The 22716-nt window shown below is 49.4% G+C and overlaps 1 protein-coding gene across 1 annotated transcript in view; it reads left to right on the plus strand.

Moving 5' to 3' along the window:
* CHAT (choline O-acetyltransferase) overlaps positions 1 to 22716 on the plus strand; it is a 52509-nt gene that overhangs the window by 27745 nt on the left and 2048 nt on the right. The window contains 7 exon segments of the mRNA XM_030798084.1: positions 4482 to 4651; positions 7848 to 7948; positions 8828 to 8956; positions 11539 to 11661; positions 14748 to 14889; positions 15040 to 15102; positions 22330 to 22467. Coding sequence (XP_030653944.1) covers positions 4482 to 4651; positions 7848 to 7948; positions 8828 to 8956; positions 11539 to 11661; positions 14748 to 14889; positions 15040 to 15102; positions 22330 to 22467 — 866 coding nt within the window.

The raw sequence follows: 22716 nt of genomic DNA on the forward strand, positions 1-22716 counted from the left end.
GGGCATGGGTGTCAGAGCAGGCTCCTCCTATTACTCAATCCCCACCTCTCACTGTTAAGCAGGGCTCCTTGAGGAAGATTGATTCGCCACTTTAAAGGAGCCTCGATGTGCTCGATGAGGATGCCACAAGACAAACGGCTCCTGCCGTGTGCCTTCAGCCCGCTGTCCCGTGTTTCCATTATATTTGGGCCACAGTCATGGTGGATGAGCTTGGGTGTAGTGTTCATTTTCTGCCTTACACGATAAACTTGTCAGCATTTGACTGATCAGCTACTTATATGCAGGGAGTTCATTTGCAAGGCCACCTGGCTTCCCGCTCTGTTGTCCTGCTCCCATTTTACCCTGTCTAATGAGCCAAGACCTGGTTCCTGTTGGGCAGTGCTGGGCTCCTGGGCCCTGCAGAGCCTGCACGTGATGGCAAGGCCTCAGTGCCTCCTCACAATCCGTCTCCCCTGCCTGGAGGTGATGAGGGCAGTGATGCCCAGGGAGCCATTCTTTCCTGCTGCCAGCCTTGCATTGCCCAGTTGAAAAGGAGTGTGCCAGGCCTCCACTCTCCTGCCTCAAGCCTGCGTCAAGGCCTGCTCCCAGACTCCTGATTGAGCAGGCATGATGTGGGCTGCCTCAGGAGCTGCAGTCTGCGCACTCCACACTGGCTTTGGGGCTGTTTTTAAGGAGCCGTTGGTGAAGGCAGCTACCAAGCCAGAGCTCTCAGAGTTCACCCTGAGGTATGGCCAACAGGGATGAGGTGTATAGCATTCAAGCTGCCCATGGCCCCGGCTTGGCTGGCCTCCAGGCCCGTGCCCTTCCCAAGCTGCCAGGTATCCTAGACTCTGCTCTGACCACACTGAGCTCTTCCATGATCCTTCAGTACTCCCTGTTGTTGCTGGCTGAAGTCACATGACGGAGCTGGGCATTCATAGCCCTTGTTGATGAACCTGAGCACTGGGGTTGGATGGCTGAGATCAAACCCAGCTCCCTCCACTTAGTGGATGATTATTATCATCTTTATTTACAAAAGAAACCTTGTAAATGGCCTAAGGTCAAGATATTTGGTTTCTCTGCTCCTGACCTGTAAATGAGGCATGACAATGATACCTATCTTATATGCATCAATATGCATGTTTAGATTGATACTTAGCACATAGTAGGTGCTCAACAAAGGTTAGCTAATAGTATCACATCATTACGTTCTTCCAGCCCCACCTAAATCCTGCATGCCCTCACCCATAAGCTGGAGGTCAAGCCGATCACTCACAAGCTCTGCTTACAAGCCTGGGGATCCGTTCTCCGGCCATCCAAACCACTGTCCCACCCCCCACCCACCACCCTGCACTATTATACACCTCCTGCCATGCCTCTCCCTTCTTCTTTGCTGATCTGAACCTGACCCAGACCTAGCCAAGTCCTCCCCAGGGCTCTGAAGGCACTGGCTAGCCTAAGAGCCTGCAGGGACCGCTAGCACAGCACACAGTGCAGGTCTGAGCAACATGGCCATCTGCAGGGATGCCTAAGGAGGGGAGAAGGGCAGAGCAGGGAGCCTTGCAGGGGGGAAGAAGCCCTACCTTGTCCCAGCCTCACCCTACCCAGACTCTCCCATCAACTCATGAAGCTCAAAGCCTCAAAAGTAGTTGGGTTTTGCCTTTCATAAGGACATGGCCTTTCCCTTTCCCATTAGCCAGCTGGGCACCTCCAGGCCCCCTGTCTGAACTGGGTCCACAGATCCCAGCCTGCCTTGCCCAGGCCAAGGGAAGCACACTAAAGTCCATTACCCAGCATGGACTATGCTTGCCTTGTTCAGGAAGCCCAGGCCCCACCCTCAGTGAGTGCTGATGTGGGGGAGGGGACCAGACCAGGGGTCCAGGGGCTGCAAGTGCTGACTGTCCAAAGCACGGTGGTCTGGGAATGGCAGTGAGGTCATGTGCTGTGCAGCAGGGGATGGTAGGCAGGGGTTGGGGGGGCACCTCTGGGCTCAGGTGCTGTGCGAGGCGGCCTGACAAGAGTGCAATTCCACATCTGCACTGAGCAAGCTGTGGAGGCCATGTGCTCTGGGTGTTAGGAGTCCTCCAGGGTAGGGCTGGCACTGCCAGAGGATGAGGGAGCTCAGGGAGGGCTTTCATAGACAGAGGTGGAGAAGGGCCTTGTCCTGGGCACAGCCTGCATGATGATGAGGCAGTGGGATGTCCACAGGATCAGGGAGGGGCAGGAGGTTGTCTGTGAGGTCCATGCAGGGATCTAGGGTGGGAAGGAGGTGGCCTTGAAGGGCAGCAAAAGTGAGCCATGGAGCCCACGGTGCCATGTTTAGAAATTTGGATTCTCCCTTATGGGCGGCAGAAGCTGAAACAGCTTAGAACCTGAAACTGGTTCTAAGAGGGTAATGTGGTGACTGCACCCCCTTAAGGAGCTTACGGGAAGGGGAGTTTCCCCAGGGCCTGGGCTGGCTCTCATTTGTGCTTAGATCCTCAGGGCATGGCCAGATCCTTGATGCTGATCAGACTGAGGCAGGGAAGCCCAAGAGGCCATGCAGAGAGTGAGGAGGCATCCTGCCCTCATAGGGACCAGGAGGGGTTCTGAAAGCACAGGGCTCCCAAAGCCTCATCCTCAACAGGAGGGAAGAGAGGATGTCCCACGGCTAGGCTGGCTTCCCAGAGTAGAAGGTCTGCTGTGGGAAACATCTCCTTCCCCAGGATTTGCAAAAAGTGAGAGAAAGGGGATGCATGGGGTCTGGAGACTCCTTTCAGGCAAGGGCATCTGTGGATACTCCTTGTAAACTTGGAGAATTCACCTGGGCAGAGCGAAGACCAATGCAGTTAGCATCTGTGTACACAGCGGGCATTGAGAAGACCTAGGGGATGGTCTTAAAGATTTACTGACCACCCTGGGAAGGGGAGCTGTCCACATGCCCAAGGAAGGCAAAACGCAGGCGAGAGCTCCCACCATCATATCTGTGATCCAGGCAGCAGGATGGAGGAAGGTGGGAAGCAGGACAAAGAGCACATGCTAGTTATCTTTGAGGAGGTTCCCCAGAAGCTGTGGTGTAGTTTTTTGAGATCTTGCTCATAGAATTTAGACACCTGGTTACCCCTAGCTGTAAGGGAGGCTGGGAAGTGTAGCTCTAGTTGGTTATCCATGTACCAAGCTAAAAACCAGGGGTTCTACGAGCAAGGAAAGAAAGTACATGTGGTGTGCAACTAGGAGTCTCTACCATGTAATGCACCTTTGCCTGCAAATGCCACACACCCATCTTCCCACACACAGAGCACTCTCACCCCTGCCCTGGGTGCCTCATCTTGTCCCAGCATCCAGCCCCAAGGTCAGGCTTTCCTAGTGATATGCAGCCCTCACCATTGGGTCTTGAAGTGACTCTTTGGAATTTTAAACCAAAATGTTAAACTTTAGGTGGACTTTTTAACTTTCGGTGAACTTTAAACCAAGAGGCAGGCTGTGTACTCCCACACCCAGTACCGAGCAGTGGAGAGAACATTGTCAGCACAACAGACTCCTGTTTGGAAGAAATGGGAACATGCAGCGGGAGCAGGCCTGGCCCCCAACAGGTTCTGCCGGGTGGGCTTGGTGAACCTCCCTGTGCCCCGTGGAGGAGACTGCCAGGGAAGGCAGCTTCTGGTCCTCTCTGGGAGGAACGCATGTGTCTTTGGTGAAGTCACGTCCTCTGTGCCTGACTCCCGCTCCTGAAGAGCCATCCTTGTCTGTACTCTTCCAGTGCCACCAGTGAGGGGGATTCCCTTTTGAGACCTGCTTACTGTAGGAGAATGTCTAGAGGGCCTGGGAATTGGTAGAGGCTAACACAAAAGCCAGCTGTGGGCCAGGCTTGGAGCTCCTTTGGATCCATGGGTCCAAAACTGCCCCTACGAGCTAGATGTGGGTTCAGGGCAGCCTGGCCCTTCCGCCTGCAGCTCTGCCTCTGAACCAACAGCTTGGGGGCAGGGAGGTGAGCAATACACTTCCTTCAGGTTTTAATGTGAAATTGCCTAATTTTGAAATTGCAACAATTTTGAAATTGCAGTTTAGATGTCTGAAAGTCATAGTTCAGCACAAACAAGCATGCCTACACACAGATGTGGCTCACAGGAGCCCAAGTGGAGGGTGCTGTTGGGTGGGGGATTAAGGGCCCCTCCACTGATGTGGGCTGACCTGAGGCTCTAAGCATCCCACTTCATCTTGGCATGCATGACCAATAGCCCACACATCTGGAGGAAAGCTGGTCGCAGCTGGAGAGCAGGGCTCCTGCAGGGACCGTGCGAATGAGCTGGGATCCTGGGGTAGGACAGAGGCTCAGGATACTCTGGCTGACTTCACTGCCCACCCACAGTGGGGCAAGGTCGGGGGGTCAGGGCTGGCTCAAGACCTGGGTCTTGGTGTGATCCCAGAAGACAGGGCTGCCCTGCCCTGTGTGGGGCTCTGAGGAGGGAAGACCCTGGCCTGGAACTGGACAGGTGCTAGGACTGTGCCTGCATCCCCTGCAGACTCCACCAACCGGGACTCGCTGGACATGATTGAGCGCTGCATCTGCCTTGTGTGCCTGGACGCGCCAGGAGGCGTGGAGCTCAGCGACACCCACAGGGCACTCCAGCTCCTTCATGGAGGAGGCTACAGCAAGAACGGGGCCAATCGCTGGTATGACAAGTCCCTGCAGGTAAGCCGTCCAGGTGGCCCTGCAAGAGCACAGCCATGCCTCCAGTGAGAGAGTGAGCAGGCAAGCAGGCACAGCCCGGTGCCCAGGCCCTCACGTGCTTGCGTCTGGCAGGCACACTCACTGGCTTCTGCTGCCTAAGAGGCTGGGTCTCAGGGGTCAGGAGAGCTGGAGGGGTCTGAGATGTGCTATTGATGTCAATCTCTGGACCAGCCAGAACTCTTCTGAGGAGCCAGTGGCCAAACCTAACTCAAACTCCCTAACCTTCCTGCAGCCTGTGCCAGGAAGGTCTGGGCCAGACCTGGGGCCCATTTCCCATCACCCATCACACCTGTGAGGTGGGGGTGTGCCAGGAGTAGGAGAGTACAACAGCCCCACTGAACAAATCCTTAATGCATTCTGAAATAATAATTTCTGATGTCCAGAGCTGTCAGCTTTTTGGATGTCCACCCCTGTGGCCTGGCGATTTCAACATACCTCCCTCAATCCCTGAGAAGTAGAACAGCCCAGCATCTCCATGGAAGAAAGACTGTAAGATGAGATAAAATAATTCATATACGTTCATTTACATGACATCAGCCTAGAAGCAAGAAATTTACTTTGGCCTACAGAAAAATACCCATGCAGATGGGATGAAGTCAAGGTCAAACCGTTCATTCCCATTCTGCCATCCTCCTTTTATTCCCCCAACATGCCAATCCTGAACCTAGTCTTGTTTATTTTAAAGTCACTACACTTTTATATTATATGGCATATAGTATAAAACAGCAGGCAAAAACAAAACATCTCTCTACTTTGGGTTAGCAAAGCTCACATTGATAAGCATATCTAGACAACACCTCGTTTTCCTTTCTCTCTGTCCCTACATTCTGCAGGTTTTCCTTTTTATTGGTTTGCATATTGATTCTGTTATTTCTGATGCGCTCTTCGGCTGCTGGGCCAGCTGTTTTAACCTCCACAGTGGTGCTAATGGCTTATCATCTTTCATGGAGCAGCTGTGGGGGTGAACCGATATAATACATGCACAGAATCTGGAACTCAGCCTTGGTAGCAGTTTTTAAAAGACACCGCTTTCCTTCCTTCCTTCCTTCCTTCCTTCCTTCCTTCCTTCCTTCCTTCCTTCCTTCCTTCCCTCCCTCCCTCCCTCCCTCCCTCCCTCCCTCCCTCCCTCCTTCCTTCCTTCCTTCCTTCCTTCTTTTTAGTGACAGGCACAGATAAGTACTAATGTTGGGGTGGGTTCAGCCCTCTCTACCACCTCTCATGGGTTAGTCTATGCCGACCTCCAAGTTCTTTTCATCAGCAGGGTAGATTATCAGGTGAACCGGAGAAGCCATCAGGGCTTCATGGACCTGAATTCAAGATGATAGAGAGCTGGTCTCAGGACAGCAAGGCAGGGGACACTGGGGGTGGGAGGGGAGGGCCTGCAAAGGGTGAGTTTGGGGAGAAGCTCTGTGGGAAGTGAGTTTCTTTGTAGAATGGGAGTAAAGATCCAGCCTCTGGCACACAAGGCAAGAGATTGGGAGGAGACCCAGGAAAGAGGCATCTCGAGACATGTGGAATGGTATGGTGCCCTGGAAGAGACTTCAGTAAAACTCCAAAGGTTTGCTTGTTTTGTTTGTTTAGGGATAAAGAATGAGTATCTCTTGGGTGTGGTGGGCTACCAGGCAGCCTGCTTTATTTGCATTACACTTTAAATAAAATGAAAAAAAAAAAAGAAAGAAAGTAACGTGACAGAACATAAAACTTGAAACTAAATTTCTAAAACTTAAAAATCCTAAATTTTCTGTTAGATGTTTAAAATATTTCCTGATATAAGTTTTTTATTGTAAAATTTAATTATAAATTATGAAAATAAATTCATTTACATAGGTAAACAAGTCATAATGAGTGTGTGCTGTTGGAAGAGAGAGACAATTAACTTCCTCACTTAAAATAATAATAATAATGACAAGAAGTCATTATTATTATTCTCTGCATTTAATCCTTCATCTTTCTGCTTCTCCCTATGGAAAGGAAGCCACAGGACTTCTAGAGGAAAGAATATTTTAATAAAGACAGCAAAAGCTCTGGATATTTTAACTTTTATCGTGGACATTTTCAAGCATATTCAAAAGTAGCATGTACATATTGCCAACCTTGATTCATTTATGCCCTCCAGATTATTTATTATTTCTTTACTGCTGAATCATGTTAAAGTAAATCATTTCACCTACCAATACTTCAAAATAAAGCTCTCACAGGTAAGGATGCTTAAAAAAACAAAAAAGAACCAAATTTGGTCCTTCTCATTATTTTCTCCCAGTATTTTTGTACACTAGGTATGTTCCTTTCTCAAGTCAGCTAAATAGAGTCTTTGTAAAGTCACAAAAAAAGTCATAAGTAATCTCTACAGCTCCTATGAATCCTTCATACACCTCCTCTCCAATCTGCTTCTCAATCCATGAGCTGGGCCTTACCAGGTCTGTGTTCAAGGACAGTAAACTGAAGTCCAGAGAGTTGACATGTCTCGTTAAAGCTCTCATGGCTGCAAAACTTCATGTGGGTCTCTGACTCAAAGCCCAGGTGGCAACTAGTGGAGCATCTTCCGTATATCCTTCCTTCACTTCATCTTTCCTCCACTTCATCCTTCCTTCACTCCTGTCAAGGGATATTTTATTTCTCCCTAGGAATCTGCTTACCATCCAAAACAGACAGTTATTTTTCATTGTCGCTCATTCCACACAATTATTGAGCACATACGATGGGGTGGACACTGGTGTATATCCTGGGAATAAAATCAGTGGTGGTCAAAACAAACAGGGCCCATCAGACGAATAGTCACATAAAGCACTACAGGATGGTGCCTGTGATGTGAGCTATGACGGGAAACAGGGCTGAAGGGCCTCGCCCATGCCCCAAGGGCAGCTGAGCAGACTCGGGATGAGCTCCTCAGGAATCCCTGGACTGCTCAGGGAACTTGGGGCTCCACCTTCACTGCCCACAGCTTTTATGGGAAAGAGGTTGCGAGTGCAGAGCAGTCTTGGATTCTCATATTCTCAGGCCACTGCAATCATGTGCAGTGTTCTCTTCAGGAAATAATGTGCTCTGGTGTCCCTGGAGAAGAGGTGCCCTGAGAAGCCAGGGGCCTAACCTGGGGCCAAGGGGCTGCCTTGCAATGCTGACTCTCCCATGATCGCCCACTCCTTCTTTCCTGTTGCAGTTTGTGGTGGGTCGAGACGGCACCTGCGGCGTGGTGTGCGAACACTCCCCATTCGATGGCATCGTCCTGGTGCAGTGCACTGAGCATCTGCTCAAGCACATGTGAGTCTGGAGCCCAGGGCTGCCATGCTGGGCCGAAAAAAATGTGGGTGGCCGCTGGGGGCTGTGTCAATCTGGAAAGCGTCTTAGCAAAAGATGAATTTGAAAAAAATGTGCACACACACACACACGATGAATTTGAAACCCAGCTTTGTATGAGACATCATGTGCTTCACGGGCCATGGATAGGAGGCAGCAGATTTACGGCAGTCAGGGAGAAGCGTGGCAAGGAATTCTCAGGAACCTCTGCCTTGAGAGAGGGGACGCCTACATCAATACCTATCACTTATCCTGAGTCAGGGCCAGGGCCAGGCCCACGGCTGCCCCAGCACAGGGGGAGTTCTCTGAGTCTCACTGCTTCCAAATCCCAAGGTTGCTTCCTTAGCTTCCCAGCAGGGCTCCTCTGTGCCTTAAACACATGGTGTTCCTTCCTCCATTCCCAATTTTACCCATTCTCTCCTAGAATCTTCTCCCTGCATCCAAGTCTTCAATTTCTTCCACGAAACTCAGGGTCACTGAAACCTAAACCAAGCCTAGTAGGCACAAACCTTGCAGAAGAGAACAACACAGCTTGCTCTTAAATTTCTCTCCAAGTCTTCTGTAAGGGTGTAACATGGTCTAATAGGAAAACAATGAAAAGAAATAATGGGTTTTGGAGTCAGGCGGAACTGGATGGAACCCCGGCCCTGCCACTTAATGATTTTGGTGGCCTCTCTGAGCTTCAGTTTATTCATCTGCACAGTGGTTCAGGGGCAGCTCGTACCCCCTGAAACTCCGTGGCCGCAAACACTGACAGCTAAGATGATTGCAGAGAGCAAAGAAGAGATGCCTCCCACAGCTCTCTGGCCGCAGAGCCTCAGGAAGTTGCCTCTGTGCCCGCAGGACACAGAGCAGGAGGAAGCTGATCCGAGCAGACTCCGTCAGTGAGCTCCCCGCCCCCCGGAGGCTGCGGTGGAAATGCTCCCCGGAAATTCAAGGCCACTTAGCCTCCTCGGCAGAAAAACTTCAACGGTAAGGACAACCTAAGTCTCCTTTCAGGGTTCCCCTAGGGACCACCCTGCCCCTGCCTACTAGCTCCCAAGGCTCCCTGGAAGTTTCCGAAGACCCCAGCTCCTCTGCCTCCCCTTGGGCTCCACCTCCTCCCCATCCCTCATGGAAATATAGTCAAACTAAAGGAGAGATATAACTCTGGGGAAATAACCTTGCTGAAGTATCCATCATTTCCATAAAATGCAAACGCAGGGCTATTTTTTTTTTTTTTTTCTTCAGTTTCACCTGACTGAGCAGAGTCAAGGCCGGGAAATCATCCCCTGCTTTCAGGGGGAGTAATAAACAACTGGTTTGAATAGGTCATTTGAATTCAAGCTATTTCAATTTGCTTGAATTTACACTGCAACTTGACAAGGGGGCCTTTTTCCCCAAGGGGAGGGGGCCGTTCAGGCCCTAACGGGACCCAGGCAGGAGGGCCTGGGGCAGCAGCGAGCAGTGGTGGCAGCCGCATCCTGGCAACCATGTCTGCACTGTAGCTGTTGATTCTCCCATTCAGTAAGCAAGCACGAATGCATTCATTCACTGGTTTGCTCATTCATTCATCACACATGTACAGAGCTCTAGTGTGCACCAGGCCTCTAGTAAGGCTCTGAGAACACAGAAAGTTAAATACCATGGGACCTGCACTCCATATTTGAGTGGAATAAGTAGACTCCCAGGCCAAAACGTGTGACACAGTAAGATTAATTCCAAAAGCAAAAACAGCCATGCTGACCTGAACCCACAAAAATATAGAAGCTGAACTCTGTCAGGACTATGAGGGAAGGGCTTGCAGAGATGGGCCTTGAAGGATGGCTAGGAGTTCATGGTGCAAGCATATGGGGAAGAGGCAGAAAGGTAGCTTCTTCAAGCTTGTACAAGTTCATAATGATGGACCAGGCACGGTGGCTCAAGCCCGTAATCCCAGCACTTTGGGAGGCTGAGGCGGGCGGATCACGAGGTCAGGAGATCGAGACCATCCTGGCTAACACGGTGAAACCCCGTCTCTACTAAAAATACAAAAAATTAGCCAGGCATGTTGGCGGGCGCCTGTAGTCCCAGCTAATTGGGAGGCTGAGGCAGGAGAATGGCGTGAACCCGGGAGGCGGAGCTTGCAGTGAGCCGAGATTGCGCCACTGCACTCCAGCCTGGGGGACAGAGAAAGACTCCGTCTCAAAAAAAAAAAAAAAAAAAAAACAAGTTCATAACGATGAATGCTGGTTTGGAGACCAGCAAGTGAGAGAATGGCCAGAGCTGGGCCACAAAAAGGAAGTTGGGCCACACTGTGACCAGTGTCACTGTCCCTCTGTTATGGGCCTAGAGCCTGCCCTGCCAATGGTAAGGAGCCACTGGAGGGTTCTGTGCAGGGGATATGGGGATGCCCCCGAGGAGGCTGTGGGAAGGGCACATGTGAGCAGGACAGAGTGTGGCCAGGCTGGGAAGCTGAAGAGCGGGAAGGACCCCTCCACTGGTAGCTGCCGGAGAGGGTGCCTGGCTTCAGTGGGCATGGAGGGGCCTCAGGTGTTCTATAAAGTGGTGATCCCATCTCAGCTTTGCAGGGTTGTTCAGGAGCTAAGTCAGGGGCCAGGGCAGTGAGCTGGTGGGCTGCTGAGCCCTCAGTGGGTGAAGGAGTCCACTCACTTCCAGGGACCTGAGCAGATCCCACATTCCCCAAGGCCCCCAGCTCCACCCTCTGGAGGCTGAGGAGAGCCAGGAGAGTCCCATGGATGGGGAAGCAGGAGGCTCCTCCCTGGGGGTCCTGAGGGTCCCATACAAGGGGGTGAGGCCCGAGTGGGCACAGCTTTGGGGAGAGGTTTCCAGGTGGCTGTGGTGATAGTGAGCTCAGTCTGTCCCAGGAATCTGTCAACAGGTAGGTCTGAGGGGCAAGTACTCATGGGAACTGGGTTTCCTCCAAGTCCCCCTGTGTTCCCAGCACCTGGCCCCACCGAGAGCTGAGCTGCTGTGAGCAGGAGGAATACTTTAAGGAGAGGCAGGCAGGGAGCATGGAGTCCCGACGGAAGGTGTGTGTGTGGGCTCGGGGTGCACACTCAGGCTATGCGCTCTCTGGTGGGGAGGCGCATAGACCTTGCCAGACACTGCTCCAGTGGGCAGTCAGTCCGGACCCCAGACTCCTGATGGAGGAGAAGATTGTTCAATATGGGGGCCAGCCAGTGCTCCAGAGTCTCAGTGCAGACTCGGAAAATGTTTCTGTTACTCTGACAGTGAATTACAAAATCCCGGGCATGTCGCCTGTGTCACGGTGAGTCCCTGCCTCACTAACACAGCCAGGCCCACCTCCCCACCCACTCTCCAGAGCAGGGCCAACACCCCGCTCAGCTGAGCTCATCTTGGGTCATAGTAGTCCTGGCATGGTTTGTCTTCTGACACTTTCATAGGTCAAGGCATGTCTCTGACACCTCAGTGCACTCCTGGAGGGCAGGGACTACGTCCTCACCTTCCAGAACGCTAGGACACAGACCAGGCTCAAGAAGCCTGGGGAAACCCCATGGTGCATGCATACTGTTTTGCATGCAATAAAAACATCTTTTCTTTTTCTTCCTTAGAATAGTAAAGAACCTTGACTTCATTGTCTATAAGTTTGACAACTACGGGAAAACATTCATTAAGAAGCAGAAATGCAGCCCGGATGCCTTCATCCAGGTGGCCCTCCAGCTGGCCTTCTACAGGTGAGTGAAGGTGGAGTGAGTCTGTACCCTGGAGGGCTGACGGACACAGTGCTGTAGGATCTAGGGTCTAGAAGTGTCCTGGAGGGAGGGTCAGCCTTCTGTGGGCCTGGAAGACTGGAGAGGGACCGAGGCTGCATGAAGGAGGAGCAGACCAAACTGGGTTACAAATCCAACCTCAGAACAAGAAGGATGTACCATCAGGGAACTGCCTGGGTGATGGCACAGGGGCACGGATCTCCAGAGGGCTGGAGTGTAGAGCTGAGAAAAGCCAGGAGGGGATGAGGACCATGGTTGGGGTTGGGGGGCTGCTCTCCATCCCAACTTCCCCCACTTCACCTAAGCCCTATTGATGCAACCTGTTCTTCCCCAGTCTTCCCAATCTTGCTAAGGAAATGGAACCAGCAGCCCCCACAGCTGATCAAGACAAAGATTTTGGACCCATCCTTGATTCCGCCCTTTCTCGTATCCCTGCACACTGCCATATCCGTTCTCCTCCAAGTGTTTCTCACCTGTCCTCCACTTCCACTGCCATTGGCCCCTCCCAGGCCACCATCAGCTCATGCTTAGCCAACGGCAGCACTTCCCTAGGGTCACTGCTTCCACTGTTGTCCCTGGTAATCCTGTCTTCATGAAGAGTGAACTTCGAACTATGCAAATCAGACTAGATTACTTTCCACATGAAACTTCCCAGTGCCTTCACACCAGGCTTAGAACAAAAGCCAGGCTTAGAAGTGCCCCCTGTGGACTGGCCCCACCTGAGGCCCTCCCACACCCTCAGCTCTCTCCTGCCTCCTGATCTTTGCCCTGGCTATGCCTCTGCCACCCACAGAAGGTGTGCGTGTGGCCTCGGGGTCACCACCCTCCACACGCACCAGCCCTTTCCAGCCCAGGTTCCATCCCTCGAAGCCTTTCCCCACCCCCTTATCTAACGCAGCCCCTCTGGGCCCCTTGCCACCCATTCTCTGTCATACCACATTGAATTTTTTCTTTCAGGCAGTCGTTACTCATGTGATTTATCTTGTTCGCAGGTTTGCTGGCTTTGTTTTCTAGACTGTCCCCACAACCCTGACATTCTGGGCATCTTGCATGCCTCTGAGTCCCTAGCACCCACACCATACCTGGCACAGAGTAGGTGCCAGAGACTGAATCACAGACGGGAGGTTTAGCCAGGAGTGGTCCGGCCAGGTCTGGGATTTAGACCTGGTGGCCCAGGTAGCTGCGTGTCGGGGAAGGGGTGAAGAGTAGGGAAATCAGGAGTGAAGGCAGGGGGAGAGGTCAATTAGCCTTATAGGAGGTAGAGAAACCAAATTGCGAAATAGATCTTCCTGGAGATGGGGCCAGCTCCTGACAGTTCCAGGGCTCCAGAAGCAGCGGCTCATCAACCGTCTGCTATGAATGGTAAAGCTCTGCCCTCAAACCTGCTTTCAGTTTGCAACTTCCATGAAGGGCATAACGTGACCCTGCAGTAAAGCTAGGGCAAGGCATTCTCACTAATGAGCAGGCAGCACCCGTGCGGACACAGCAGCCCAGTGTCCCCTGCAGGGCTGTAATTCTCAAGGAAGTGAGTGCAGCCACTTTGAGTGTCTGTCCTGTCAGGGCACCTTGGGGAAGGCTGATGTCATCCCACATGAGGACTGGGCTTGCCGCTGAGACTTGAAGAGGCAGAAACCTCACCAGTACTGAGATGCTGCAGGACCTACCTGGCATTTGGAATGGTGGTCAGTGCCTTCTGATACTCAGAGGGCATGGGGCCAAGATACACCGTGAGGTCAGCATCCTGCCGGAGCCTGGCCTGGGGCTGCCACCGAGACCAGCTGCTTGGGACCTCTCTACTATGAGCACTTCCAAGTTTCAGATCCAGAGCTGAGGGGGACAGTGCAGCCTGCACAATGCACCCCTCCTCCACCTGCCTGTGGGCTGTGCTGTCACAGGATGAGGCCAGGAACAGACATAGCCAGAGGGTCCTGGGTTCATCGAATGGCCAAAGAGGATCTGCTTCCCATGAGCAGCATTCTTCAGGCTCTAAGCTGTAATAATCACAATTGTTTTTATCTGCCCCTAGATTCAGCAGAAACCTAGAGGCTGCCTGAATTGGGGTTGGTCAATGACTGGCCAGTGATGGCGTTTGCCTCCAGGGACCATAGAGACAGGGCAGGAGCTCCTTGCCAGAGTCTTGGGGAAATATGTCAGAGTGTACAGGAAGGTCATTCCCTTGCTCACCAAGCAAGACAGTGTCACACACCCTGCAGAATTGGACACGGCCCTCCCAAACCTCCAGGAGCCCAGCCAGTGAGGGAGGGACACGTCCTGAGAGGGCTGAGATGTGGGGCCACGACTTGCTGGGTGACACTGGGCTGTCACTGCTTCTCTCCAAGCTCTGTGTCTTTTTTCCTCCCCCACTCCCAACACCAAGGACTTTACTGAGTGGTGAGAAAGGGAGCGTGCCCGCCAGGGGTGCAAGCCCAGGGACGCTGGCCCAGTTCCCTTGCATAAGGAAAAAGGAGTGCCCTGGCTGGTGGAGAAGCGGCCACTGCTGCTCGGGTAACAGTCGTCAGGGAGGAGAGGCACAGCCACGGTGCCCATGGGTCTGTCAGAAGCCCAGCTGCCCCTGGAAGGGAGGGCCTGGACAGTTGTTTACGCTCACCACCACTAAGGCCCCTCCCTGCCTCCCTCTGGAGGTCATGCTTGAATCAGTTTAAATAAAACAGGATTCCCTCATGGGTGGGAATGATTAATTACACAATTATTCCATTCTGTGCTATTCATCAAACACTCAGGTCTCACAGAAAACTCTAGGTTTCCCACCAGGTTGGGAATTTTTTTTGAAGCGCTACCCGTCACTTCTTTATTTTATGTCAGTGCAGCATCCCCGGGTGTATACAAGCAAACGTGGCTCTCCGTGTGGGAGACTCCCCAGCGTCGTCTTTGGGAATTCCCTCTAGAATTCTATTAATATTAAAATGAAATATTCTGCCAAGTCAAGTCAGGGCTGTGAAAATAAAGCTTGCTGAGACGATTTTTCTTTCTGAGTTTATGATTTCCCAAGAATAAATTACCACGTACCATTCATCCTTCATCCCACGCAGGCTCCACCAAAGACTGGTGCCCACCTACGAGAGCGCGTCCATCCGCCGATTCCAGGAGGGACGCGTGGACAACATCAGATCGGCCACTCCAGAGGCACAGGCTTTTGTGAGAGCCATGACTGACCACAAGGCTGCTGTGCCAGTAAGTCCCGCTCCATCCCATGACCACAGGAGACCAGTGAGGCTGCTGTGGGTTGCCCTGGGTTGCCGTGGGCTCGGCCCTCTGACCACCAGATGTTTTGGCTCCAAGCAGCCTTTTAAACCCCACGCTGCCTCTGTGTTCTGTTGACAGGCTTCTGAGAAGCTTCTGCTCCTGAAGGACGCCATCCGTGCCCAGACTGCATACACAGTCATGGTGAGTGACGTCACACCACCTCACAACACTGCACTTGAGCTGTGCCTGGGGCCTGCCAGAATGGGCACCATGGCATGAGACCCTGTGTAAGGGCCCAGCCACCTGTTACTTAGGGACTTGGCAAGGCCACTTCACCACTCAGTCACTTGTTTCTTCGTTTTAGAACCTAAGTAACATAGCATTCCTGCTTTTGACATGGATTTTATAAGAATACAAAAGTTACCACTTTTCAAACCCTTTGAAACAACCATAATGATAATAATAGCACCTAATATGTATAGTATCTTGCAGTTTACACAAGAGGAGTCAACTGTGAGGGGAAGGGGCTCAAGCCTGGCAAGCGGTGGAGGTCACACACCTTCCGCAACCTCAGGCAACGCAGTATCTGTTCCCACCTAGGGCTGCTTTTGCCTCTTATTCTCTGTATATTCATTTGTACTACCTGTGAATAAAAAGTCTTTGCTGAAAATTAATAGGGAAATCAAACTTGCCAGGGAAATGTTTCTCCAGCTTAGAGAAATAATTTATTTTCTGGCCCTGCAAAGCTATTGCTTGCAATAGCAAAATAGAGAATAAGCAGCAACTTGGGCTGCTCATCAATACCTTCATTGCAAGTCATTCTAATACAGTCTTTGAAGGATCATATAATCTATGAGAAGAAGCTGAAGAAATTTCACTATAGATACTTGAAAACAGAAACAATGCATTTCTGGATTTTAGAACTAGCCAACATAGACTTCTCTCTAATTCAGTTGCTAGGTCCCCAATTCATCTAAATACTTAAGTGTTTGTTCTATTTGGAGAAAATGTAGCACCCACTCATGTATTCAGTGGGTATTTTTTTTTTTTTTGTCTTCATGCTTTATACCAGGCAAGGTGCTGGGTGCTAGGAAACAAAATATGAAGTCCATAAGCCCTGTCCTTAGGGAGGTTACCATGTAGTTGGGAGAAGAGGCCCTTCAACGAGAACACCAATCCCATGTGAAAAGAGCCCTCAGAAAGTAGCAGGGGACATGGAGGAGCCAGCTGTTTCCTCTGCTTGGGAAAGCCAGGAAGAATTCCCAGGGGAAGTGGTGCTTCCTGTGAGCCACAAAGGATGAAGAGAGGCTTGTCAGGCAGACACAGAAGGGAAAGATGGCTCAAGAAGGGCACCACATGCAAAGGCTGAGAGCCTTAAGAGAATAAAACCCATTCGAGGAAAAGCAGAGCACAGCTTGCAAAGGACAGTGGAGCAGGGGAGATGTTGGATTTCCCTGCTACAAAGTGTGTTATGGTGACTGGGTGGAAGAAGGACTGGTTGGAATTGGGGGTGGGAATCTTTGCTGAGAGGCAGAGTTGCTGGTTAAGGACCTTTCCAATGTGGAGGAAGAGCTGGTGTTTGGACTGGAGTAGGACAGGGGCAGGGTGAAGGGGAAGACGTAAACTCCTCCTCTTGGTGGAAGAAACTCTTTGCACATGGTGGACTGCACACAGGGTTACTGTCACTCTCTCTGAAACCCTCCAAAAACAACAGCAAGGGATTTTTGAAAGCCATAAATACACCAGGGCAAAGAGAACGGGAAAGGAGTGGCAGCAACGTTTTAGAGCTGGAAAGTAGAACACATGGCGACTGACTCAGCAAACAGTGAGAGAAGCTTGGGATACTGGGTAATTTATGAAGAACAGATAATTATTTCTTATTGTTGTGGAGGTTGGACATCCAAGATCAAGGTGCCAGAAGGTTCAGTGTCTGGCAAAGCCTGCCCTGTGCTTCCAAGATGACGCCATGTTGCTGCATTCTCCTGAGGGGACAAGCGCTGTGTCCTCACATAGTGGAAGGTGGAAAGGCAGAGGGCTGAACACTGTGTGCAGCCTCTTGTTTAACGGCCTTAAACCCATTCATGACCTAATCGCCTCCTGAAGGTCCCACCTTCTAATACTATCATACCATTAAGTTTCAACACATGAAGTTTGGACAGGACCCAAACATCCAAACCATAGCAATTGATGATCTGTATAAAAAGTAGTTAGACCCTCAGTTCCTCTCTACCACCCCAGGCAGCCAGGCTACTAGCCTCCCTCCCCAGCGGTGGGCTAGAAGTTCATTCTCTGGAGAGGCTGAAGCAGAAGGACTCTAGACTTGAGGACACTAGGCACGGCTGAGGGAGGGAATACTGCATGGAAATTAATTGGTTAATTAAAGTCTTATTACTTTCTTCTTACTTACTACTAAGCCCTCCAGCCACTCAGCTCCATACACACTGGGAACTAGCTCTGTAACCACCCCTCACCAAGCAGGAGATTATAAGATTTCTCTGTGGTAAAACTGACCAGGCCAAGAGAGAACACTCAGAGAAACTGATGGTTGGGGCCCACAGTGAAAGAGCCTAGTCAGCAGATGAGGTAGTGGTTTGCCAAGAGGCAGAGCTGCTAGTTAAGAACCATTTTAATATTGAAGAAGAGCTACTGTAAGGACAGTGAAGCCCCCAGGTTAACAAATACATCATCACACATAAATCTTCTAATCATATTTTCAGTGCTTTATTCTTAAATACAAATAGCCATAGATCCTCTGACATTGAGGAGACATAAAAGAGTAAAACCAACACTAACAAACATTTTTGCTAGTTAAAAAAATTTTTTAATTAAAAAAATATTTTTTAAAAAAACTTGAAATGGACCAGGCACAGTGGCTCATGCCTGTAATCCCAGCAATTTGGGAGGCCAAGGCAGGCAGATCACCTGAGGTCAGGAGATCAAGACCAGCCTGGCCAACATGGTGAAACCCTGTCTTTATTAAAAATACAAAAAAGGCCAGGTGCAGTGGCTCACATCTGTAATCCCAGCACTTTGGGAGGCTAAGGCGGGCGGATCACCTGAGGTCAGGAGTTCAAGTCCAGCCTGACCAACATGGAGAAACCCCTTCTCTACTAAAAATACAAAAAATTAGCCAGGCATGGTTGCGCATGCCTGCAATCCCAGCTACTCAGGAAGGCTGAAGCAGGAGAATAGCTTGAACCCGGGAGGTGGAGGTTGCAGTGAGCCAAGATCACGCCATTGTACTTCATCCTGGGCAACAAGAGTGAAACTCCATCTCAAAAAACAAAACAAAACAAAAACACCACCACTACCAACAACAAAATTATCCAGGTGTGGTGGCACATGCCTGTAATCCCAGCTACTAGGGAGGCTGAGGCAGGAGAATCACTTGAACCTGGGAGTCAGAGGTTGCAGTGAGCTGAGATTGCACCACTGCACTCCAGCCTGGGCGACACAGCAAGACTCCTTCTCAAAAAACAAACAAACAAACAAACAAAAACTTGAAATGAAAAAAGTACAAGAAACAATTGAACAGTTTTAAAGTGATCATTGAGATTCTTTGAAAAATAAAAGGAGTTATTACATCTATATATGATAGGAAACTAAAAACATTTTTCAGGAAATAAAAATAACTCTGGGGGAAAATATGGTAGAAAAAAATTCAGTGGAAGAGTTAGAAGATAATCTGAGACAATATCCCCAAAATATCAACACAACAAAGAGATGAAATATAAGAGAGAAAAGAGGCTTAGTCCAGGAGAATAATATTCCAAATAACTTGCTTAATAGATGGAAAATACTCATAGCAAAGGAAATTTCACAACACTAAAGATGAAGAGAAGATTCTAAAATCTATCAGAGGATAAAAAAATCAAATACAAAGATCAATAAAAAAGATGTAATTAATTTCTGAACAGCATCATTGGAAGGTGGAAGATAAAAAGAGCAGTGTCTTAAAATTCTGAGAGAACGTGACCTTCAACACACATTTCATACCCTGCTACACTGTCATCAAGTTTGAAGATACATCAAAGATATTTTTAGACAGAGAAAGTCTCAAACATTTTACTTATTAAGCACCATTTCTCATAAAGCTACTGGAGAATGTAGACTTCTAAAGTGAGAAAATAAAACATAAAAGAGGAAATCATAGGCTCAAAAATATCAGAAGATTTAACACAAGAAAAAGATAGAGGGATGCCCCCAGGACGATAGTAAAAGGAGATCACAAATGAACAGTTGTTAAGTACACCTAGAGAGCAATTAGTTCATAAAGAAGCAAGCAGTGAGAGGATGAATGAAATTCTTGCTGCATGTTTAGGAATCAGTTAGAAACAGATACATGGGGCCTGGCACAGTGGCTCATGCCTGTAATCCTAGCACCTTGGGAGGCCGAGGCAGGTGGATCACCTGAGGTCAGGAATTCAAGACCAGCCTGGCCAACATGGCAAAACCCCATCTCTACTAAAAATACAAAAAAGAGCTGGGTGTGGTGGCACATACCTGTAATCCCAGCTACTCAGGAGGCGGAGGCAGGAGAATCACTTGAAACCAGGGGGCGGAAGTTGCAGTGAGCCGAGATCACGCCACTTCACTCCAGCCTGGGTGAAAGAGCAAAACTCCGTCTCAAAAGTAAATAAATAAATAAATAAATAAATAAAAGAAATAGATACATGGAAAGCTAAGGAAGTAAAAAAATAATTTATACATTGTCAATTCTAGGGAAAACAAAAAATTCAATAAGAAAGGAAATCTAATCATAGTACACTACATGACCCAGCTGTGAATACTTGCTTAATTTTACTTATGTATATCATTCTGTATACATGAGTATACTGTATCTTGATCAGACTACAAAGAGTTAAAACATAATCTTATTGGGAAGATGGGAGAGTAGAAGTGTGCTGGGGGAGCAGGGTCATAAAAGAGCTGAAATTGGCCAGGCACAGTGGCTCATGCCTGTAATCCCAGCACTTTGGGAGGCCGAGGCAGGTGGATCATGAGGTCAGGAGATCGAGACCATCCTGGCTAACACAGTGAAACCCCACCTCTACTAAAAATACAAAAAAATTAGCCAGGTGTGGTGGTGGGTGCCTGTAGTCCCAGCTACTCAGGAGGCTGAGGCAGGAGAATGGCATGAACCCAGGAGGTGGAGGTTGCAGTGAGCCAAGATCGTGCCGCTGCACTCCAGCCTAGGTGACAGAGCGAGACTCTATCTCAAAAAAAAAATAAAAAAAAAAAGCTGAAATTTCACTGTCTATAACAAGAAGATTATAGGTAAAACTGAGAAATTCAGTAGTGGTAACCTAAGCATATGTTTAGAGGAAAGAAAGTATATACCCAAAAGAAATAGCTAAAAGATTGTAAGGAATTGCCTCTATGGGGTAGGAATCCATGCTGGCAAAATGACGTAGGCTTTTGGTTTATTTGGATTTCTAAATGATATAAATATATGACAATAACAACTTTAAATTTATTAAAATGTCTAGGAAAACACCCTCCAAAGCATTGCCATAGGGTTATGTTAACAATTTTAAGTTGATGAGAACAACCAAATCAAAGAGATGGGTTTGGGGAAAGGAGAGATACAAAGATGCTTAGGATGTGAATCTGATGTGTGGTTGGACATGGAGGGTAAGGAAAGGGGGAAAGAAGCAAGGAAACCTAATAACTGGTAAGCATATTTGCCAGTGGTCATGGAGAAATAAAGTTCCAATGGCAAGGTGGTCTAGAGCCCCCATCGCTTACTCTCTCACTGTTCTATGTTTTTCCTTCCTCACACTTGAGTTTACGATCATGTTTTTTTGCATGGTTGATGAAATCTGCCCCCCACTACACCATAAGCTCCACAAGGACTGAGTCTACAACTGTCTTGTTCTCTGTGTGGCTACAGGACCTGCAGCACCAGGCATATAGTAGGCACTCAATTAAGATTCCCTAAATGAATGAATGAAAGCCTGAATTATAAGTCATTTTACTCGTTATTACTCATGGCTCTGAGCCAAACAACCTGTGAACTCAGTCTCTCTTGTTACAGTTATTCCAAGGTGGTGAAAAGAGGGGTGAGTTGATTGTTCACAGGGAAGCTGCTTCTATGGACCAACACAAATCAGGAATTAAATAGAGGAAACCAGAGAAATTAAAAGAGTAGTCTCCTTCATAGATGGGCTCACCATTCTTTCCTTCTGTCCTAACAGGCAGGGCACGTCTAAAGTGAGCTGTGGTTGTGTAATGTTTGTCTTTTCACCCTCTAATTAGGTGCGTTCAGAGAGACCAGAGCCTGAGTCATCTTTATGCATTCATTCGCAACTGAAAGAGAACAGCTGTCAAATCCCTAAACGTGCCTTGTAAACCTATACCAAGTTCATTGTGAATGGGAAGTTTCCTCCTGTGCAGGGCTTTGACAGCTAAGTGGCCATCCTACAGAACTGTGAAACCCCAAGAGTTACTCACAGTTACCCTGATGTTGACCCAAAAGTGATTGCTATGGGTGAGGGTGGCCCCGAGTCTCCATCAGCCCCTAGAATTGCTCCAAAGAAACATGTAGTCCAAAAAACCAGTGTGCATACTAAATACCCAGCCTCAAGTGGGGGAGCTGTAGAATGAGTAACCGGCCCCAACTTCCAGACACCTCACCCTCCGTGAACCCCTCCTACATTGACATCCTGGAGCTTTCTCTATATTTCTATCCTTTGATAAAAGTTTAAATATCTTGTGGTAAAAAGAAAAAGAACTTTTATCATTCAACTGGCTCTTTCCCCTTGAAAATGTCAGCTGAGCCTGCTAAGGGGTCTAGTTCCTGTCTCAAAACGATTTCTTAGATTATGGATCCAGTTTAAATGAATTGATCCTGAGCCATGAAATAGCAGCCAAGATTCAGGAACAGATCTCACACACTCTATCCTCTATCTCTTGTTCCCTGGGCTCCTACTGGAGGAGACAGCGCTGGTTGTGGTGAGAGTCTGTTCAGGACAGGCTGGAACACCCTTCACAATGCTTGCACAGGATCCAGCAGTCCCCAAGCCCTGCACACAGCCTTCTTCCCAAACTCTCTCCCTGCCCAAGCAGTTGGTAGTTGAGATGGCCAGGCCAGCCCCATTCTTTCCACTTAAGAGAACCAGGCGGATGTAGGTGTGGAGGGAATGCTCAGACTCACTAACCTTTAGCTCAGACGTCTCAAGCTAGAACCCAACCTGCTCTGGACTCATTCAGTGCATGTAGAAATGCTCAAGGGCCCGGGAGCAGAGGTCGCATGGTACAGCGGTCAGTCCTGAGCAGCCACTCATACACATTGTTGGCAGCAGGCACTGGGTAAGCAAGAGCCATGGCTGCTAGAGTCACCAGTAGTCCTGTAGACTAGAGAGGAGGGAACAAGGAGGTGCAGGGGGCCCATTTCTCATCTCCTGTTCTTTGTCCCCAACTACACAGGCCATAACAGGGATGGCCATTGACAACCACCTGCTGGCACTGCGGGAGCTGGCCCGGGCCGTGTGCAAGGAGCTGCCTGAGATGTTCACGGATGAAACCTACCTGATGAGCAACCAGTTTGTCCTCTCCACTAGCCAGGTACAGCCCCGTGCAGCTATCGCCCAAGAGTAGTGTAGTCAGTAAGCTTTCTAAAGAGCAGTGACAACAAGCCCACTAGCTGGAGTCAGGCAAATCCTGCCTCTGCTTTTTCTGAACGATGTGACCTTCAGCAAAATGATCTGAATGTTCATTAGAAGATGGTTTACTGACCAGGCTTGGTGGCTTACAACTATAATCCCAACACCTTGGGAGGTTGAGGCAGGAGGATTGCTTGAGCCCAGGAGTTTG

Source organism: Nomascus leucogenys, chromosome 18, assembly GCF_006542625.1.
Source record: "Nomascus leucogenys isolate Asia chromosome 18, Asia_NLE_v1, whole genome shotgun sequence".
Lineage (NCBI taxonomy): Eukaryota > Metazoa > Chordata > Mammalia > Primates > Hylobatidae > Nomascus > Nomascus leucogenys.